General features: G+C 38.9%; 1 protein-coding gene across 2 annotated transcripts in view; it reads right to left on the bottom strand.

Moving 5' to 3' along the window:
* The window catches only part of ANO10 (anoctamin 10), a 125,234-nt gene extending 107,538 nt beyond the window's left edge, over positions 1-17,696 (bottom strand). Inside the window, exons 1-11 of one of the 2 annotated variants that reach the window (XM_054191054.1) lie at positions 16,800-16,949; positions 16,348-16,486; positions 14,673-14,821; positions 13,377-13,559; positions 11,852-11,986; positions 10,114-10,233; positions 8,800-9,369; positions 6,363-6,418; positions 4,738-4,812; positions 3,573-3,755; positions 333-524 (exon numbers count right to left, since the gene is read on the bottom strand). In XM_054191054.1, the coding sequence (XP_054047029.1) occupies positions 333-524; positions 3,573-3,755; positions 4,738-4,812; positions 6,363-6,418; positions 8,800-9,369; positions 10,114-10,233; positions 11,852-11,986; positions 13,377-13,559; positions 14,673-14,811 (1,653 nt within the window). In that variant the 5' untranslated portion in view covers positions 14,812-14,821; positions 16,348-16,486; positions 16,800-16,949. Of the gene's footprint in view, positions 1-332; positions 525-3,572; positions 3,756-4,737; positions 4,813-6,362; positions 6,419-8,799; positions 9,370-10,113; positions 10,234-11,851; positions 11,987-13,376; positions 13,560-14,672; positions 14,826-16,347; positions 16,487-16,799; positions 16,950-17,602 lie in introns of those variants that run through there. The other variant, XM_054191053.1, reaches the window with a different exon arrangement.
* Positions 17,697-21,770: the final 4,074 nt, after the last annotated feature.

The following is a 21,770-nucleotide window of genomic DNA, read 5'->3' on the forward strand; positions in this document are numbered from 1 at the left end:
GCTTCTAAGATTGCACCAGATGTTACCATTTCTAAAATATGTTGGCTGTAAAGAGTACCAGGCAATATCTGGCAGCTTTGCTTTGTTGCAGTAGGACTACAATACATTCCTATACAAGGACTAACGGAAGGATTTGTTTTCTTTCCGAAGGCAACTGAAAGATATGCGGTCATGAACACCACAAAAAACCCTATAGCTGGATATAGTATCCCAGGGCATTGAAGAGAACAAAGTACCTACTAAACCAAACTAAAAGTGGCTAATGGGTCAAACACATTTGTTGAAATCTCTTTTAAAACAAATGAATTGAAAGAGACACACACAAAAATTACCTGCCAAACACCAATATTTGCTGTGGGTTCTGCAAATGGCCGCTTGTAAACTCTACACATCTTTAAGGCATCAGAATATATTTCTGTGATGTTGTTTAACACTGCAAAGACAGCTGCCAGTGGATAAACACATGAGAAAAGACTCACATAGCCAAACTGTAAGAACAACTCCAGGTAATCATCAAAAGTACCCTGAAAAACAGAACAAAAATAAGAACAACTTTAACCACACAAAAGACATGAAGAAACACAGAATTAGGAATACAGTTGTAAACACAATTCCTCATCTCAAAGCAGTTGTTTGGGAATGACTAGTGGTAGAAAACAAGAATAAAAAAATATGTCCAGTAAATTTGGAATTATTCAAAACTTATTAATAAGGGGAGGACAAGGTTTTTCCTTTTGCCTAAGGCAATTTGCTGCAACAGTCACACTTCTTATCTTTATCACATGAAAAAATTGTATAAACGCATTCATCCCATGCAAGTTCCTGACTATTTCAGTGAAACAGTTACAGAAGGAACAGTAGGGGACAGTAAAACAGCATCATGCATTTAAACTTGCAGATCCTACTTCTAAGAGCATTGTGACAAGAAAAGTCCTAGTGTTTCAGCCATTCATGAAAGACCTAACCAGAAAGATAGGCTCGTAGATAGACAACTCTTTTCTGGTATTTCTGCTTGTTTGTTTCAAAACAGGTAAGTGTGAATTAGTGTCCCACTTGCAGGCTGAAATGACAGAATGCAGCACTGGCATCTGAAAGGAACAATTAATGCAAACAAAAAGCCCTATTTTGGTAAATGTGCAACACATCTATCACCTGATCCTTAAACCAAGAACATGGGTACTTAAATACTGATTAACTATTCACATGTAGGTTATTATGCATATTTACATAACTACTGTGTAATATTAATAATAGTATCGTATGATTGCAGCAGTTATTTGTGGAAGCGAAGAACAAAACTAACTCATTTTTAAAGAAAAGGTGTTTGCTGAACAAAGGATGGTGAAATACCAGGAAGGAGTTAAACTAGGATCTATCTATATTGTATTCACCCAGACCCATACATTTTCCTCCCTCTCAAAAATGAGATATTGAAAAGAAAGATTTGACAGTAACTGAGATTATTACAAGAACCACATAAAATTGGTTTTGTCTCCATACATCAGATACCTGGTTCTCTAATCTTTTTTTTTTGCTGGTTATAGCTGTTAGACGGACTGCCTCTCGAGCACTTAGCACTTTTTTCCTAGCTAACAGAGAGAGGCAGTAGAAGCCTGCAAGCTCAGAAATCAACATGGAGTGGTCATTACCTGAATTCTTCACTTTAAGTTGTGTAGTATAGCTACATCTGACAAACTGATCTGCAGGCCAGACGCTGAGGGGATACCTAACTTTTAAAACCACTGAGATTTTGCCACATAAATGTTTTGTACGAACTCTGAATCTTATTAAGGTGGAACGTTTGTGCAGGATCGCTCACTGGAGTGGCAGTCACGTATCTGTCCCTGCTATCACTTTCTTAGGCAACTGTTGCAGGCAGGGAGGATGGCGGAGCAACACTTCCCTTTGTGCTCCTCCTTCTGGTAACTGCACAGTATCCTACTACTTCCTCACACCTTTCGTCTCATTTCCTTGCCCAGTACCTATTGACTTTTAGAACAGCAGAGTATGGAGAAAAAAAAAAAAAAAAAAAAAAAAAAAAAGGAGTATTTATTTTTCTCCTACTCGATTTACGACATTTTGTGCAGGAATAAAGCAGCACATAAACTAAGGAAACAGAATCAACAAAGAATTTCAGGGATAAAATGAATTAGAAGAGAGAAGCAGAATTTAAAAAATAATTTAAAAATGACTGCAGGATGTTTTTACATCTTAAACTGGGTTAAGGGCTAGAGATGTGAAAAATGAGAGAGAAAGAGGACAAACAAAAAAATGAGAATGAAATGTTAGAGTGAAGGAAGAAAGAGAGAAGAGCCTGAAACACTGAATTCTGTCAAGATTCCTGCTAAACTCCTCAGTTACTAAACATAGTCCAATGCTTCCCCCTTGTGACAGATTTAATTTTAGAAATACTCTTGCCGGCTGACAGCTCACTGCTTGCAAACAAATCAGTGCTCTAATATTGTGTATTCACAAACACAGTGCAACTAAAATCTTTAGACTGAAAATAAAATTAAGGCCTTGAGTACACAGTACCTTGAACTGAAACTAAAGCTAGCAGCAGATACCTCCAAGGCAAAGTCATAACTCTACAATTGACTTGTTGAGTCCCTGCAGAAAATTATTCAGGGCAGAATGGTACAACAGGTGCAGATACATTTGACCTAGCTCTGCACAAGAAGCACTGGGCAACGTGACTCAAAGACACCACACTGGCTTTGCATGTGCCAGCTGCAAATCAGAACTCAGCTCAGGCCTAAGAAGCAGAGCTTATTTGGTACAGCATATCAATGCCTGATGCCAATACACAGCTTTTGAAGCTGTGCTGGTCTATTTGCAGGCACAACACTGCACTGCACTGATTTACTAGTTCAGACAGACACTAACTCAGGAATTTGTGCTGGGTTCTCTACTGTAAGATAGCCATGCTCTCTAAATATCTCTCTCATATAAAATGTGGGAAACACCAGCCTTCCCAGAGGAATGCAAGTATTAACATTTGTACAGTTTTTCAACCAAAGGTAGTATTTCTTTTTCCTCTTCCCATGGCACTTCATGCAGGAAGAGAGGAATCTGATATGGTATTGGTATCAAATTTAAAACTGCTATTCTTTACCTTTTACATAAAAGGTACACTATCTACATATAATTGTTATTCTGTAAAAGTATAGACCATCAAGTATCAAGCCTCCTGTGACCACACTTGCAGGATCTGATCAAGCAAGTTGTCAGCCAGTCTGTAAGGCCTTAACATACATGCTGATGTCTACTTTGTCAATTCCTTTAGAACTGCAATTACAAAAATACTTCTTCCAGTGATACGGGGTTAGGTAGCTCCAGATTCAGCTGTTCATTCCTACCCCTTCGTGGTGATGTAACTGGGATCCTGCATCGTATCAGTTTCTTGATCCAGTGCACTACCTAGCTGTATAAACAATACTATCAGCAAAATTATGAACCTGGAAATAAGCTGCTAGGCTAAACAGTCAGGAATATTTCAGGTTGCACTGGATGATGTCTCTATCAACTACAGCCCAGAAAACTTTTAACTCTTTTACAGTAGTAATACATACAAAATAGGTGCCCATTTCTTTCTCCAAGTTGACTTGTTCGACTAATGACAGGTCCGTATCCGTTTTCAGAGAACACATGCGTTTCTTCATCCTCTCCTTATGTCTCTTTTGGAGCCAGTAAGGAAGCAAGGATTCTGCAAACTGATTAAGGATCTGCGAAGTTATCAGCAAAGTGGCCAAGCTCTTAAGTTAAAAAAAAGGACAAAAAAAATTAATAGATAAACCTATGATCATCTCCAATTTTGTGTGTTCTAATAATACTCTAAGTTGTAATACTATGGCAGAAGCAGGCCAGCCTAACAAAACTAGCAATAGCATATGAAACCACAGCCGCTCTAGTTCCCATTCTTTGCTACGTGCTGAAAAAGACAAAATAGGAAATAGATGTCTAAGTACTTTGTGGATCCGAATGTATCTTGGAGACAGTACACAAAGTCCAATGAAGGGTAAGATACATACTTATCCTGTACCAACACCAATAACAGAGCTAAACAATGAGCTTTTTTCTATTTTTTTTCCTTCTTGTTTTTTACCCTAAAATATAGGAAACGTTATGAATGTCATGTCTGGTATAGATACGTCAAGTATTTTGTTACAGATCTCTTTAGAGGAGCAGAGTTCTTAAGTTGAGATTCTTGTTCTTTTGTTTATTATATTTAGAGCAAAAATATTTTCCTTATACTTGATTTTCATGCATTTGAGTTCAAAAGATGTTAACAACAGAAAGCTGATTTCAAATACCAGCTACAAATTATTTTTGCTTTTATTTATTCTCACTCCTCACTGTAGTCAGAAACTTAATCATTCTCCTATCCTCAAGAGTCTCTCATTAAAAACACTACAGAGAAAACCATTTTCTAATATAAAGGGAAAGAAGGAGGAAATGAAAATTTTCCAGCCTCATCTTTGTGAGGGAATAATCAATTTGTTTCAAAACAGTTCCTCATCTATATGGAAGGAAAGAATTGCTCTACATTACTCTGCTACGATTCTGCAGTTGTGCTAGAGGAACTGAAATGTGGAAGCTGGCTTTGTAAGAAAATATTAAATCAACAATGAATATATTTCATATATATTTTAGAAAAACAATTAAAAACTCAAGTCCTATTTCAATCATTTATTTTCCCACATTCTTCAACATGTTTAAAATGTTCTAGTAACTCACCTGCCTCAAAAGCTTCATATCAAACAGCACAAAGGCAATGTAGAAGAGAGACGCAAAGCAATTTAGGAAGTTGAACTGCAATTAAAAATACTCGTTAATAGTACTCAACCAAAAGTTCAAATGCAGAATAGTATCTAACTTAACAGTTACCTTGACACAATAGCTTACATACAGGTGTAAACTGTCTATTAAAATTTTCATTACTGTTTTTAAAACTTAGGTCAGAAAAACTTCATTTTCAACATTGGTCCTACGCAGATTTTCATTTGACAAGCGTAACGCTTTCCTAAAGCATGGTATACAAAGAAATATGGACATTAAAAACACATCACCTTCTACTTAACTTTCATTTTTTGGCAGTTTCCCCACAGGTAATGCAATAAAAGGGATGTATTAATTGCAATTCAGGGTAATGATTTTTTGTTTTCCAAAGAAATACTTTAGCAAAATATATGCATTGGATGACACCTCTCTCAATATGTACAACTGCTCCTCAATATACACTAGTTGAGCTTTATGTTGAATCACTTCAAGAGGTTTTACAACCAAGACAAATATTCACTGCTTCTAAAATGAGACATAATCACATTATTGTATCTGAAAAATCATAAGCAACCTCTGAAGTAGGAGAAAACTTCTCCTACTTGCTATCAGTGCTGGAGCTCATCGATGACAGAGATAATATTGGGGAGTGCAGAAAGCCACTCATAGGTTGAAAGTGAAACTTAGTGGGGGTTACATTTGACATTTTCTATTTTTAAAAAGTATTTTCTATAAATTTCCTACAGGGAAAAAGATAGAGTGCTATTTTTTGAGAAAGGCAGACACAAAGCTATATATACAAGAGTTTTAGCTCCAGAGGTTACCAGTAACAGAAGGATAACAAGCAGATGAAGAAATAATAAAAAAAAGGCATGCCGAGTTGCATGGGGGCGGGAAGGAAATCTGGAATATAATTGAATGACCTTTTCAAAAATGAAACAAGAATATTACGTCTCAAAATAAGCCAATCTTTACAACTGCTTTTACTGAACATCTTCTATGGGAATTCAAGATTTACAGTACAATTCCTTAGAATCAGTGTTGCACACGGATATATGCCTAAAACAGCAACCAAACTTACATAGATACAAACACAAAAGCTACTTGTTCAGAGCCAGGAAGTAAATAGATCAGTACTACAAACTGCATAGGAGCAGCCTGATGGACATCTATCTCCAGCCTCCTCTGACTGCTTGTCTGAATGTCAGCACAGGTGGAAGTTAATAAAAGAACTTTTTAAAACATGGGTTTACCATAAAATCTTGGAAAAAGTGAAAGGAATAGTTCCCAGCTGAAGACAGGACCACATCAATTAACAGAAAAACTCACATATACAGAATCCGAATGAAAGAACAAATCAATACAAATAAAAACCTAACTCTGCACTATAAAAAGTGGCATCCAGAACAGTCTAGCAGTTACTGCAACCACAACAGAAATCCTGTTTACTCTGATGTTTGTACAAGTATTTGGCCTTGAACAAAACTGTAGGTCAGTGAGGTAATGCTAGGAAAGAACTAATAAAACATATGACAAGTTCTCTTTTTAAATCATCTCAAAAGCTGCTTATACTACATACTTACCACTAAAACCTTCAAAATTAAATGATTCTGATATGAAGATTCCAGCCTGTGATTTTCTAAAATACCAACAAAATCATTATTCAGTAAACAGCAGAAGCACTTATCAGGTACTAGACATTGTTATACAAAGAGTAAATAGACATTTTTCCTCCACCTAAAAATTACTTAACTAATAGTTTATGGGGAATAATCCTTCAGCACATTATGACAAAAAGAACTTATCCTGTACCAGTACTTTACTTAACCTATAAAGCTAATCTGATGCACAATATTGACATACATATTTTCAGTTACAACTCTGGTATTTTTTCTACTGCAAAGGTTTTTCCTTTTACATCTTTCTTTCTCAGAAGAGCTGTTTCATAACAGAAAAAACATCCAACATTCTTAACACTTAATAAAATGTGCCTAGTTATTGATTTTTCTTTGGCTGAAAACAAATGCAAAACTAATTGGAATACATCATGAAAAATAACAATACCAGATTTGATTCAAAACCAGTAAATGCTCACAGAAATATCCCCATCCACCTCCCAAGGAATTTAGATCAGACCCTAAACTCTAAAGCAAGATTAGAGTACATGAAGTTCAGCTGATGCATTACTCATTCTAAAATTAAGATTTTCAGTTCATTCAAGATAAAACTGTCAGAAGCTGATGTTCGAGGAAGGCTGGCTACTAGAGGCGGGGGGGAAAGGGAGGTGAATGGGAGATTTCCCATTTCTTTTTGCTATTTTGTCAAATTGTACCTCTAAAGCCCTGGCTAAGCAGTAACTGAACGATGAGGTAGCACACTAGTATCAGCTGTGTCAACAGGGCTGAAAGGAGAGACCATCACCCACAGATTGTGCTCAGGAGAGAACAGCAGAGTTTACTCTGACCGAGCATGAACTTGGGCCTGACACATGGAAGATGCACTCGGGGGACTGAATGCAATTTTTACTTTTAGCTTTCACTAAATGATTGGTTCTCGTGATAAATGGCTGCAAGAGGTGTGCTTAAAAATACCCCAGATTGTTTCCCATGCTTTGCCAGTTCAGCTGTTTAAGTCAGACCTTAGCTGAAAATATGCCAGGTTGGAGGGGACATAGGACAGCCAGACAGGCTCTTCATCCTATTCACAACATGGCAGCATAAACACTTTGGACAGCAGAGAAAAGGCACAAGTTGTCAGTATAGTGAGTTACATAAATACTGCTGCTGCTGAATACGAAACACCAGCTTAAAACCAAAAAAGTTTGGATTGAAAAAAAACATGGGTTACCCGTTAAAGACATTCTAGTCTACCTGATCAACACAACGGGGCATTTTGCATAAAGGCTTTTTCTTGTAATACAGTGAAAATGAAACAGAACAGTCAGTTGACACCTAGATATGGATTTGAAAGTCATTATTTAAATTAAACCCTTGAACAGTCATAAACAAACTAAGAAATTGCTTGCTTTTACTATTGCTGCTGTCAAGTTGAATTTGCTGAGCTCATCATTTTGGCATGCATAACCAAGCCCTACTTCAACATCTGTTTTATTCTGTCTTTTGCACCAATCTCCTTATTGCTTGATCTTTCTTAGGTTAATTTTCTGGGCCTCCACCTGGATTCGGTCATAGAATCATGGAATGGATTGGGTTGTCCTGTAAACGTCTGCCTTCTTGAGCTACACAAAAGACTTCCATTAGCTTAATCTATTAACTTTGTCTGAAACTGACTGCATGTCTGTAGAAGTGCTAAAATTAAAAAAAGAATACTAACATTTCACTATCCTTATGTTAGGTTACAAAATGTAAGGCCTAATCTGTTAAATAAGTCACACATACAGGGAAAACAAGGCAATCTATTGTAACATTCCTCCTCTTCTGAGAGTTCCCAGAGGAAAGTATTGAGAGGGATGCGAAATCTCTTTGTTATATGTATAGCATACACAAACACTCTCATATAGCATGTAGTTGATGGTTTTAGATTTTTTCCATTATTTCTGTGCCTCCATCCCTTGCACAGGTATGTCTGTAGAAGAAGACGTATTCAGCAAACCCAGGTTGTGGATGCAAGCTGCCAGGACAGTCCCTCCTGACATCCACCTCTGAGCTCCCATCCTCACTATCTCACCTCACCACTTTTGGCTGATCCAGCCAAAGGGCTAAATCAGGGAAGGGGGACTTCTCCACCAAAGGCAGAGAGAGGCTGAGGAGGAAGGCAGGATCACCCCTTTTGATGCATGCTAGAGTCAGACCAAATTAAATGAAACATAAAACTGATCTCAGAACACTCAAAATATATGTAAGAAGTTAAAACGGCCATTTCTTTTACGCCACAGTAAAAACATACTTCAGGAAATTTCTTCAGCATTCCACTGAACGAGAACTCACGGTAACATATTCTACAAAGAAAGAAATTCTAAACATCTGGGATTCTAACTTTAAGGAAGAATAAACAACTTACCCCATGATGTTAAGAATTCAGCAGCATACCGATAGATGCGGTTCATAATTTCAATCACAATGGCATATATGATACTGGGCACAAACAACATCAAGCTGCTGAAGTTAGACTCATTCGCTTCATGATAATCCAGAGCCCACTGTTCCAAATCAAAGTAAATCATCATCACGTACAGTGAGAAGTAGAGGCAAAGGCACACAAATGGTAAGGACACCAGATAAATCCGTATCTGTCTCTTAATACTTGAGTACACTGGTTCCTCCCTCCCAGTGACAGGATTGATACCCAGGACACCATGGAAGCCTGGTCTTGGTTCTTCAAACTGTCGTTTCATCAACAGCGTCCCCCAACGGTATGTCATGATGGCGCAGATCCGCTTCCAAACTTCCAGGATCACAGTGGACCAGAGCAGATTGAATGTGGCAAACATCACATATTTGTCATAGTCTTCCCATGCAAACACATAATAAGGAATCCCAATGACAGCCATTGGAATCAAAGCAAATGTGAAGTACTCTAAGAAGCCAAAGTAGAGAGCAATGGTTTCACCAAAGTAGCATCGTATCTCATCTGCAGAGAAAAAAGAATCAATAAAGATTACACTCAGCACAGACGTCAGTATAATATCAAACTTGACTTTACGGTAATCCCTTGGCCCAAACTTTTTCTTCTAAATAATACAATGAATATTATTGCTTTTCTGTTCCTCCTTCACCCATGTTCCAAAAACTCAGGTTGTCTTTTGAAAATTTTTTTTATGTTCCATATATACAGACATAAACATAAATACATGTATTCAGATGGCAGGGAAATCAAATATCTCAATACTCACCATATCAACATCATATATCCAGAGGGGAAACAAACCCAGAACACTAGCATTCTTGAAAATAGAATCTACCAATGAATAGGTAGGATGGCACAGAAGACATTTGGTATAAAACCAAACTTTAACAGTGGCACCTAACTTCTGAGGCTTCTCACTGGTATACATACACCTGGGAAACAAATTTGTTTCAGCCTGCTCAGGGCCAAAAAGGCCTAGTTGTGCTTTGCCAGCCTTCAAGGAATAGATGGAAAGGTATACTGAAATCTTAAATCTTAAGCATGCCAGATAGCACACCCAGGCTGAGACATTCCCTTCAGCCATATTTGTACAATGTTCACCTTCCACACAGGAGTTTCACTTCTATAGAGGCTAAATGCGGCAGTAGAAGTTAGGAAGGAAACTTGGTCTTCTCATACAAACTGAAGAGAAAACTTCTCTAGAAGAAACCCTGCACGTTATTTGTAGTGGAGTAAGCGTTCACATACCTAAAGGTTGATAGCCAACTTTGACTCGGCCATACCAGCTGTGACGGAGCTTTTTCAACTCTTCTCTATCATGCAGTGGGAAAATCTGAACTAGAATACCACTCGTCAATAATCTCCTCACTAGGGAAAAAAAAAAAAGAAAAAAAGAAAAAGGTACTTAGTACTCCTTCAAAGGACAGTGAAGTTGATAGAAGCAAACAGGCTACATTATGTATTTAGCAAATCGCCCCCAAAAATAAAATGTCTGCATGGTAGTTAAAAATTATCCATTATAGAGAGCAGTTCTATCTATTCCTACAAAGACTGTGCTGTCCACTGGAAGAGAAAGAGTAACCTTTTTACATCTATTACCTATTCTATAGGCTTGAAACATAATCAGCTGCAGCTTGAATAACAAAAAGGGATACAGGTCAGAACTGAAATGCCATGTGGAACTTTGTGGGGAAAGGTCTGGCTCTTGCATTTGAGCAAAGAAAGGCATAACGAATCAAACTGACATAGCAAAAACAACACACTAAACTGAAGAGCCATTGTTGTATTAATTATGGGGAAGATACTAAAAACATTTTTGAATGATCAAGTGATACTAATTTATAAATTACTTCACATCTTCATTGGAAACAAACCAAATATTCCACAATTTGTATTTAACTTTGTTATGGAAAGCAATACTACCCATGTTGTTAAACAATTAACAAACTACTCCAGAAGTTACAACCATAGAAATATTAAAAAAGAAAGTAAATTCAAAACCAGGATAGCAGAGGCACTAGAAGTTTTGTGATCGTTTTCTACCATTTCCCGTTGGCATCTACTTGACATAACTAGAAAAATACCTTAGCTATATAAAAAATTACCAGTGTAAACACATTCGACATCTCCATTTATTTACATTTCTTGAACCACTGACATGCATAGATCTGTTTCTTCAATAACCAACACTAATGAATAAAGGCACTGTTATCACAAAGACATACAAATATTAAAAGATAAACTCTCCTAAGAAACTGTAGCATCTCTGACAATGAACTAGTTACAGCTACCATAAAAGTAGCACTAGCCCTTCTTACATCTTTCTCCCATGAAAAGAACTCTTGAAGCAAAGAAGAGGATAAATGAAATCAAATGAATGAAATAAAACTTCTTTTCTTCATAGTGAGAAATTTATAGCTCTGGAACACTGTTATTCATTCCAGTACTTTTATAAAGAGACAATGCAATTATACCATTATGTAATTTTTAAAAAACAAATTTTTTTATACTAATTCTAAAAATAATGGGTGACATTAATAGACATAAAAATTATCCAGCTGAAAAGAACATAAGGCCAGAGCCTCAGCCCCACAGAAAGACTACAGTTAGAAGGCCCTTTGGAAGTCATCTGGTCAAAGGAGGTCCAGCTTAAATCGGGCTGCTCAGGGCCTTGTCTAGTCAGGATGTAAAAGTCTCCCAGGACAGAGTTACCACAGTCTCTCTAAAACCCTGTTCCAATGTTTCATTACCATCAGTGTGAAAAAACATTTTCTTAATATCTATTCAGAACTCCTCTTGTTGCACTGTGCATCCATTGCCTCTTGTCCTATCACTGTGGATTAGTGAGAAAAAAAAAGTTGATTTAAAATAGTGGGACTTAAATGTCTGAAGGATTTCTCTTCATTGCAGGAAAATTAAGGTTTTTTTCACCACAAACACTATCCTACATCAACACAGTGAGTTACAGGCAAACCACATTGCTTACCAATTGATTTTCCTGGATACAGCTTTGCCTGAGGATATCCAGGGATCATTTTTTCATCTTTAGCTCTCAAATTTTCAAGTTCATGCTTGATGATATACTGACATTCTGCCATTGTCAGGAAATTGTGATTGTCATCTAAAATAGAAAAGAAAGTAGTATGAAATTGTGCAGCATAGGAAGACAACAGCTATCAAAAATGACCGTAATCAGGAAAAAAAATAAATTATGTGACTGTTAAAACTAGTGCCAACCAACATCCATTAGCAAAACCTCCACTTTTTAAAGTAAACATCTTGGGAAGAAGCTTTCTCTAACTGGCACACCTTGGGCACTGCATTTTTGATTACTCGGGTGAACTAAGAGAACAAATCACACAAGAACAAAGACACCCCTGAGCTACTAATTTGTGGAGGCTGGGTTTGTATAGCAGCAAGTATACTCTTGCCCTGTTGAAAGACTCTTACTTAGGCACCCACTATTTGCTGATCTCAGAATCTCCATACCCGTTTCTGCCATACAGTTCCTGAAGTATTTTCATAACAAAAAAACAGTAAGATCAGGACAAACCTCCTTTTCAGTAACCACTTGACACCAAATTATCACAGTATCTTGCCCTTTATTGCCCATACAACATAATGATAAGCCATTTGAGACAATTAATTTGATAAAAATATAGAAATAAGGTAAAACAATAAGAAACCTTACAAAAAATCCCAAATTTTGAAGAGCTACAGCAACAAACCTATTGTCAACCCTATCAATTTATCATCAAAGAAACAAAGTCTGGTTTCCCTGAGATAATGATCAATTGATTCTTTTTTTCCCCCTTAGGAACAAGAAACTATAGTAATAACCCTAAATACATGAAGTAAGAAGCTAGAACAGCAACAAATCTCTAATACAAAGAATAAGAATATAGTATCAATAAAATTGAGGAACTAGAAATATTAGTAAGACAACCAGGCTGCAGGGTTTCTTTTGTAGATGACACATTTTTCACCTCATCATGCCCAAATTCCATTGAATGGCTCCGTAGTGTTACTTAATTATTTAATTCTGTTTGATATGAAAACATAATAGAACAAGATATTTCTATTTTTGCCAACTAATTATAAGACAGTAGCCTCAAAACTGGCTGACAGGTGTTAATAAGAAATTAAATTGCTATGCTAAATCATAACATTGATTGTTAATCCTGCACTCATGTTTATCAACTATTTTATTGTTGTCTTATTTTCAACAAAAACTTTTCATACAAATAATAGATTATTTGGAGCATACAAAAGCATAAATAAAAACACAAGCAAAAAGTGGAAGCCGTGTGAAAGAAGAAAAAATTTTATTTCACCATATGATCTGAATTTCCAGAGGCAAAAACGAGTGAGGTTTTCATGGTTTGTTCTTCCTATTTCTGTTCACTGTTACCATTCCAAGGAATGGAAAGCCCATGAAAGATTTAGCAGTGTAATTGCTTATAATCTTTTGCCACAGCTCTGCAATGACAAAGACCCCCAAAATTGCTTACCTGCAAAATCTTTGAAAGTTTTTCTACTGCTGTATGTAAAAGTTCTCATTGAGTTATCACTACATTCCTTCACCAAACCCACAGTTTCAGCTCCCAGCAACAGCCTTAAGTGGGAAGCTCCAACAAGATAAATATGTTCATCTCCACTTTCTGTGACCAATGGTTTCACCAGCAGTTGTGCACCTTTGAAGTAAAGAAAGGCAGAATTAGGAAGAGAATATGTTAAAATTACATCTCAAAAACCTAGTATTTTAGTAAACATCATATTGGGCCTAGTTATCAGGAGCGCTGGATCTGCATCTTTTTAAGGGCACAAAGAATTAAGGCTTCAACAGCATCCCACGTGGTATTCAGAATCTTGCAGGGTCATCCCCTGATTTAGCCCCGTTTCTGTGGAAGTGCTCACAAACAGTGAGATGAAAAAACAGGGATAGTTTGGATCTATTCCTGTCATGCTCACATTATATAAGCAACCAGTGCTTCCGCAAACAGTCCCCCAAGTTTTAAGGAGACTCGACTTTTGAAACAGAAAGATCCCTCACTTATCTAACAGAGGGCTGAGCACAAGTTTGTAGTCACAAATCCAACACCCGCGGAAATATTACTGACCATAAGATATAAGCTACAACAGCCATAAATAATGCCTTTCTAAAAAATGTAAAAAAATAAGTCTAAGGAATTACAAATTAATTGGCCTAACTTCAATTCCTGCAAGTATACAAAAAATGAGTAATGAAATATTGTCTTTGTAAGAGCCTACAAACTATCAAAAAGATAATTAAAGTCCAACATTAATTTATCAATATTAAATTGCTTCCTGCTAACTTAATTTAATTCTACAACATGGCACCAAGTCTTGTGGACAGGATAGTAGATATGATGTGTCTTCATTTTGGTAAAGCTTACAACGTTCTCATAAGCAACAACAGAAACATCTTCTAGACAATTAATATAAAAACTGATACCAAAACTACATTGAAGGAGAGGTTATCAGGCTTTCACCACCAAAATGGAAGGATTCTAGAGTTCAACAGGCGTGTGACCTTAAGCCAGTATTTGCATTTATAACAGGGTTAACAAGGTTCAGTTATTACATTTTCATGTCATCAGCATGAAGCTCTACTATTATATAAAATCAAGCAACTTCAAAAACGTGAAATGGAATGAGATGGGATGGGATTGGCTAAACAATAATTAAACAACAAATTACCTGAAAAATAATTTTCTATATGTCTTCGTATTATGATGACAGCCAAATTGATTCCCAAGTGTTACAGAAGATCATATTGTACTCACCTCCATTTGCTTTTTTGTCCACAATTCGTTTAGTGAACCATTCTATGGTTTCTTCTTTGGTGCCTTTTGCAAGCTCAATTACTACCAGAGGCCTGAAGTTAGGCTCAAAAGTATCCAAGAAAGGCCAGCTTTCTGCCATCTTTTGAGAGCTTTCTAAGTACAGAAACAAAATAAAAATGCCAGTGTTAAAAGAATATTTGGTATAAATTTAAAACCCACAAAACTTTACTATAGTGAGTTACACATGTCCATGCTTAGCAAAGTGGCTGGTGCCCATTTCTGTGGACCTGCTGAAAAGAGTAGTTTGAGTAACCTCTCCAGTTATCACTTGGCAAGATGCTACCAGTCTTTGGTGGCATTTATGCGCTACTCTCTAGGTAGAAAATTGTTGTTGCTACATACAGCAAAGTAGTAATGATGAGAAAAGCAAATTAATAAATAAAAACAAAGTAATAAGCAGAAATTATCATCAAAAGCAACAGCTTGCAACTTCCTACAGTATATTATTTGTCAGAAAATGAAAACATTAACAGAAGAGAACATTGGTCAAACAGGTATCTAAAACCGATATGCCTGTCCTGGTAAGTGCGCAAACACATTATTATACTTTTAAGGAGGAACTTTCTCAGTTAACCTTGCGAAGGAAACTTATACCACCTTGGGTAGGTGAGCAGGACACCTATCATACAGATAAGCAAATTATGCACAAAGGACTTAAATGACTTGTTGAAAGATATAAACCTAGTGTTTTGAGACAAAACTCAGCTGCAAAGCGTTGCACATCAGCGTAGCTTTACATGTAAATAATCCAAATGTTCTAAGTGAACGTATTTCCTAAGAATCATATCATCATTTAGATTGGAAAAGACCTTTAAGATCAAGTCCAACCGTTAACCTAACTCTGCCAAGTCCCCCAGCACAACATGTACAGGTCTTTGAAAAACCTCCAGGGATGGTGACTCAACCACTTGCCTGAGCAGCCTGTTCCAATGCTTGACAACTGTTCTGGTGAAGAAATTTTTCCTTAAATATCCAATCTAAACCTTTCCTGCCACAACTTGAGGCCATTTCCTCTGGTCCTGCTACTTGGCAGAAAAGACCGACACCCACCTTGCTACATGCAGGCTCCTTTCAGGTAGTTGTGGAGAACAAAAAGGTCTCCCCTGAGCCTCCTTTTCTCCAGGCTAAACCACCCCATTTCCTTCAGCTGCTCCTCATAAGTAGTGTTGACATTCTGCTTTCAACTTTTATATAAATGATTCTACAGAGATCATTATACCATGCTTCATAAAGCAACTTAGAGCTGGATCTGGTAACTAACTTAACTCAGTTTAAAAAAAAATAAATTAAAAAACCCAACCAAAAAATGCTATCACAGACTGAATTTACTAAATTTAAACTGAGGGGAAGGTCTGCATTTGGTTGTTGTTTTTTTTTTTTTTCCTATTAACATCACTGAAGAAAGGATTTTACCCACTGTCGTTAAGCAGTTTTCCCCTTCCTGTTCAAAGACTGAAACTACTGAATTTCTAAGCAAGTTGCTCTAAGGATGCAGTTCAGCTTTTATGACAGATATGGTTGTGTGATTCACAGAGAAATCATAATCTCCAGTATTTCATATAAATTATTCTACAAAATACAGTCATAGCATAAACATACGCATATCACAATAAACAAGTCTATTTGCTTTCAGCTGGGAAAAAAGGCTTTCAAGACAAATTTCAACGGGATTTTCAGCCAGTTTCACTTGACCGTTCACACGCACACAATTCTGCAGCATTTGGATTTACAGCTCTGAACCCAAGGATGTATTCCTTTAAAAGAAATACATTAGATTAATGAAGTATTTAAAAACATTTTAGATGTAAATCTGCACATGCCAAATTAATCAGACAAAGGAAAACATAATCAGCAATTAGGCAATGTAACTGTGATTGTCAATGATTACACTGTCTTGGCGCATCACTTCCAACTTACTGCATCGCTTCCCATAATGTTTTATTTTTTTAAAAAAAGGGATAAAGCCTGTCGCATTGCGCACATCGCAACTTCTATGGAATTTAAAGAATCAAAAGCACTAGGCCGTTATTATTGCTAGTTAACCATAACAGTTTAGAAAACAGTGACCTTCTGAAAACAGCCTTTGTATAAACAGCAGGAGACTCAGCAAACTTGGCTCCTATCCTTTATTCAGAATCGTTGTGCTTGGTGCGGTGACTAAGTCGGATTTGTTATTTTTAGGCATATTACTGCTGAAAAGTAGAACCGGGCTGAAGCGCTCTTCCAACTTGCGTCTGCAATTTCCTATACCACAAAGCAGGCAGCTCAGCGCCCTCTGGAATGTCACTTGCACCTCTTCTCACACACCTATGCACAGCACGACTTAGGTCAGACCCAGAGGCGCAGGGTGGCCCTCTGACCCTCACAGCCCACCTCCCCGTTGGGCTGGTTCCCCAGGGCGGCCTCCAAGCCCGCACACCCCTCGGGGCGGGGGAGCTGGTTTTATAGAGGCTGTGATAACTCCGTCCCATCCCTCTCGACGCCAAGCTGCGCCCCGCTCTCCTTTTATAGGAACCGGACAACTGGGGCGGAGAGCAGCCCCGGGGCGGAGAGAGGCCCGTTCGGTGACTCGCTCCCTCACGCCAGGCCGCTCCGCGGCTCCCCCTCCGCCCCAAGCCCACCGGGACCCCAGGGACGGGGCCTGGCTCCCGCAGCTTGAGCCCGTTCCAGGCCCGGCCCGCCTCACCCCCCGAGGCCTGTGAACGCCGCCAGGCGAGGGTGCCTGGGCGGTGAGGAGCACTAGCACCGCGCCACGGCGGGGAAGGCCGGGGGTGGGCGGGCAGGGGGGAGGCTCCTCCCCTCACGGCAGCGGCGGCGCAGGCAGCGAGAGCCCCTTCCCGCTAGGTGACAGCCGCCCACTCCCCACTCACCGCCGGCTCCACATCCGCAGGGCGGGCGGCGGCCGCTGGCGGGAGGCGCGGGGGCGGGGGGGCGGCCCGACCTGCCACCGCCCACGGGCTGCCGCCGGCCACGCCCCGTCGCCCCGGGGCCACGCCCCCCCGCGGCTGCCCCGCCTCCTCCCATTGGCCCGAGGCCGCGCTGCCCCGCCCTGTTCGCGTGCCCACGGGGCAAGCGCGGGACGGCTGAGGCGAGGCTGCGACCGTTGGGTGGGGCGGGTGGTGGCCGCCGGCGGCGGTTAGCGGCCGTTGCGCCCTTTGTGCCATAATGCTTCCAAAATATCTTTATTACAGTGTTTTATCAGCATTGGTAAGGACCGTGACCTCTCGCTTCATCCTCCTTTTCTTTTTTTTTTTAACCTTTCCCTTTCTGTGCTCCCTCCTGGCAGGCCAAATGCAGCTCGAGCCGAAAACCCTTCACTTCGGCTGAATTATTTCCAAACATCGTTTTCTACAGGCAAAAGAGGACACTTTCGCATTTCGATGCCAAGATTTTTGTAGAGAGTATAATTCCACGCGTCCATTCGTAGCTAAGAGCAAAGTGCGACTGCACGGTAGGGGCGGCAGACGAAGAGGCTGGCTAGCACAGCACACTCCTCTGCTGGGCTCATGGAAGTTCTTTTAAGCCAGGTTCTCCAAATATATTTTGTTTTGGACAATATCGGAGCCTTCAGTGCATTGTGGTTTATGCTGGACTGGCCACTAAACAAACAACAGATGCTGTCTTTCCCAAAAGAAGGGAGAATACGGGAGAGAGACTTATGCGTTGAAAAGAAACTAAAGCTACTTTAATGAAATATTAATAATTAAAAAAATAATATCAATAAGAAAAAAATGAAATCTATACTATATATATACAAAGCCAGTATCAAGCTCCCAGAATGATGATTGTGTCACTGGCAGGCACTGGGAAAGTCCCAGACTGGACTATGTGACAGATAGGTTCCTATGGATTCTGAAACTGTATTCAGGGACACACAGATCAAGGTCAAAGGCAGAAGAACAGACAGAGACCTCCTCAGACACTGGCTATTGAAGAAAGAGGCTGACTCCTTTGATCCCTCAGCTTTTATACTGAGCATGATGCAGATTGGATCGAATACCCTGTTGGTCAGTTTTGGGTCACCTGTCCTGTCCCCTCCTCCCTGTGAGTGCCACCCCTCCCCACTCCAACTTGATACATAACAGTTAGCCGACCTTGGTTGTTATAGCAATAAGTATAAGCAAGAGCTTCTCTGCATACTATTATTTGATATTAACTATACACATCAGGCCTTATCACTGCCAGAAGCAGACGTTGTCTGAAAAATATGCTGTTAATTTCAGGGAGTGCTGTTAGTTAGAAGAGACTTAATGGAAAAGTAAAGTTACTGAAAAGAAAATTGGTTCTGTTCTACCTCAAACCAGGACACAGTGTTCCTTGCAAACTAGGTTAACTTACAGATGTGAACAGTCCAGGCAGGTCTAGAATGATTACAGAAACCGTTCCTCACAGTTTGAAAGGCACCGGCTGGGACTTGCACTGTGTTTGCCTCTGTGGCTTATGCCAAGTAGGCACACACCATGTTGCCTAACAGCAAGTGGCTCTGAACTACTAAGAGTGGATTCATAACAGCTTACCAGGTAAGATGAGACTGGTGCAAACCAGCTGGCCACACGGGAACTTCATTTTGCTGATCCACTGTAATTGGGGACTGACTGCAGGTAAGAGCCCTTAGTGTTAGAGGTTTTTTAGAGCCAATGCATACACTCCATACAGAGCACAATAACTGCCAAAGGGTAATATTTATCCTTCCTCTAGCATCTGGCTATTATTCAACATGCAGTGTTCAGCATGTTTGGCAATACATACAGATTTAAAATTTGTAAATTTTACAGTGAAAAGTTTGTGTTATATTCCATAGCCAGTATAATATACCAGTTTCTGGTGATGAGTTTTTTCTACTATTTATAGCCAATGAAGCTGTGAGGCACTAGGACACCCCGGAAAATTGAGATATATGAATACTTGAAATTCAGGTACTACAGACTATGGTGGGGAGCAGCTGACAGACACAGTCTGTGGCAGATAGTTTAGGCAGAATGTATTAGTCAGGCTTCTCAAACTGTGTCTCAGTCTTGTCCAGCTCTCGGTGGCCTAACCGCATAGTTATTCACCACTGAGTATCTCCAACTGTGAAAACTCTCTCTTCCTGAAGAGATAACATGGCAATAACAGAGACATGGGTTTAACAAAAGGGTTTTTTTAGACATACTTTTTTTCTTGTGTTTTGCATGTTGTAAGTCTCCACTTCCAATGCATCTTATGAGTATCCACAACGTATCCACGTGTGTCCACAATAAACGTGCTTTGGTCTCTGCCTTTTAGGAGCCCTCTGGCCTTCTTGGCTTGACATCTTCATTCTGCCAGTGGTTTACAAAAAATCCTTTTAAAACAATCTTTGACACCTTCTTCACTTCTGAGCTTCCAGTGAGGACTTGCCATTATCCAATTACTTTGGCCCCGTGCAAAGAGTCATTCAAGGGTAATGTCTTTTCTGGTATCAAATTAATTCTTTTACTGGATAGGGTCATTTAATGTCAATATTCCTTGATGGGACCGTCACATTTCCTCAATGCTGTCTATCCACTAGGTGTCACATTCTTGCTATGCATTGAATTCTTAACTGTTACACTCTCCATTTCTTTCTAAAAGGTTTGCATTTTGCTAGCCATGCATAAAGGTTAGCACATAATCCCATGTTCACAAAAGAAAAATAGGATTCATAAGTAGATGGTGGATGTGTCTACAAAGTAATCGTCATAAACATACACTGCCAGCATAGTGGAAACAGTATCACCATGATGGCAAAAAGTAAATGACCTTGTGCCAAGCACAGTGTTGTAGTGACTAGAAATTTTCCATTAGGAGGATTAGCTAATTTAAAGATGGATCGGGCATGCCCACCCTAAATTGCAAACTGCATATCACTATAGCTAAATATAAATCCCAAGCTTGTATCCGTTTTTGACTGTAGTCCAGTCTTGTGATTCAGTTATCTGATTATAGCATTTTCATGGTCTGTCTCAGTCAGTCACAATGCAGATTATAGCCAGAGTATAATGGATGAGCTGTAGTAAGGCAGGAAAAAAAAAAGGGAGATACAAAAAAGAATCCATCAAAATTTCAAGAGCAGGGGATTTTTTTATTCTGCGGTTAACCCTCTTCTCCCTGGACTAATAACCACCACACTACTTAACTAAATTAACAAGCCATTAACCTACTGTGAAGTGAAATTCTCTTTTACATCTGGTTGAAAGTCTGCTCACATTTTGGGTATAGTTCAATGGCTAGCTGAGCCCATCCAGCATCTCACTGCTACTAAAAGAGTGAGATCTCACTCCCAATCCACCATCACCATTTCTTTCTCCCTGTGCCCTCATTGCCAGCTCTAAGGCTCTGCCCCATACTTGCACCAACTCTGTCACTCACCAGATCCTTCTCTGAGCCCATTCAATTTACCAGCTCCACAGAAAACTACCCCCTTTTGCCTGGTTTTCTTTGTTTTACTTTAGTGGTTTAAATAAACTCAGAGAAAGGCTAGATAAGATCAAGAGCAGGCACAAGGTAAGCACCTTCCGTACAGTAAATCTTATTAATTCAAATGCACGTAGACATATGTATGGTATGACAACCATAGTTTATATAGTCACATAAATGAGATTAATATTGCCTCTTATCTGAAGTCACACATAATAGTAATCATTCTCTTAAGATTTACCTTTACCTAGGTTTTGAGGCATACTGTAACATTGTGTTATCATAAAAGTAAGGAGCAATTAACAGTAAAATATGCTTTCAATTCACAAGCTAAAGACATACTGCTTTGAGTGTTAAATGGATGATAGGACACCTAAAGATTAAGGCTAATGTGGTAATTACATTAAAATTTTTGTAATTAAATTTAAATCAAGGTGTTTGTCAGAGTAAGATGGAGTGACATTTTACCAATCTTCAGTGATGGTTTTGGTCAGACTATACAGAATTATACAGGATCTTTCCAACAGTGTAATAAACATTACTAAAATGTTTTTGCCTTCTTGCAAATGGAGGGGAAAATATTTTTTTGAGTCACACCTGGCACAATTTTTACATCCTGCC

The sequence above is a fragment of the Rissa tridactyla genome, chromosome 2 (genome assembly GCF_028500815.1).
Source record: "Rissa tridactyla isolate bRisTri1 chromosome 2, bRisTri1.patW.cur.20221130, whole genome shotgun sequence".
Classification (NCBI taxonomy): domain Eukaryota; kingdom Metazoa; phylum Chordata; class Aves; order Charadriiformes; family Laridae; genus Rissa; species Rissa tridactyla.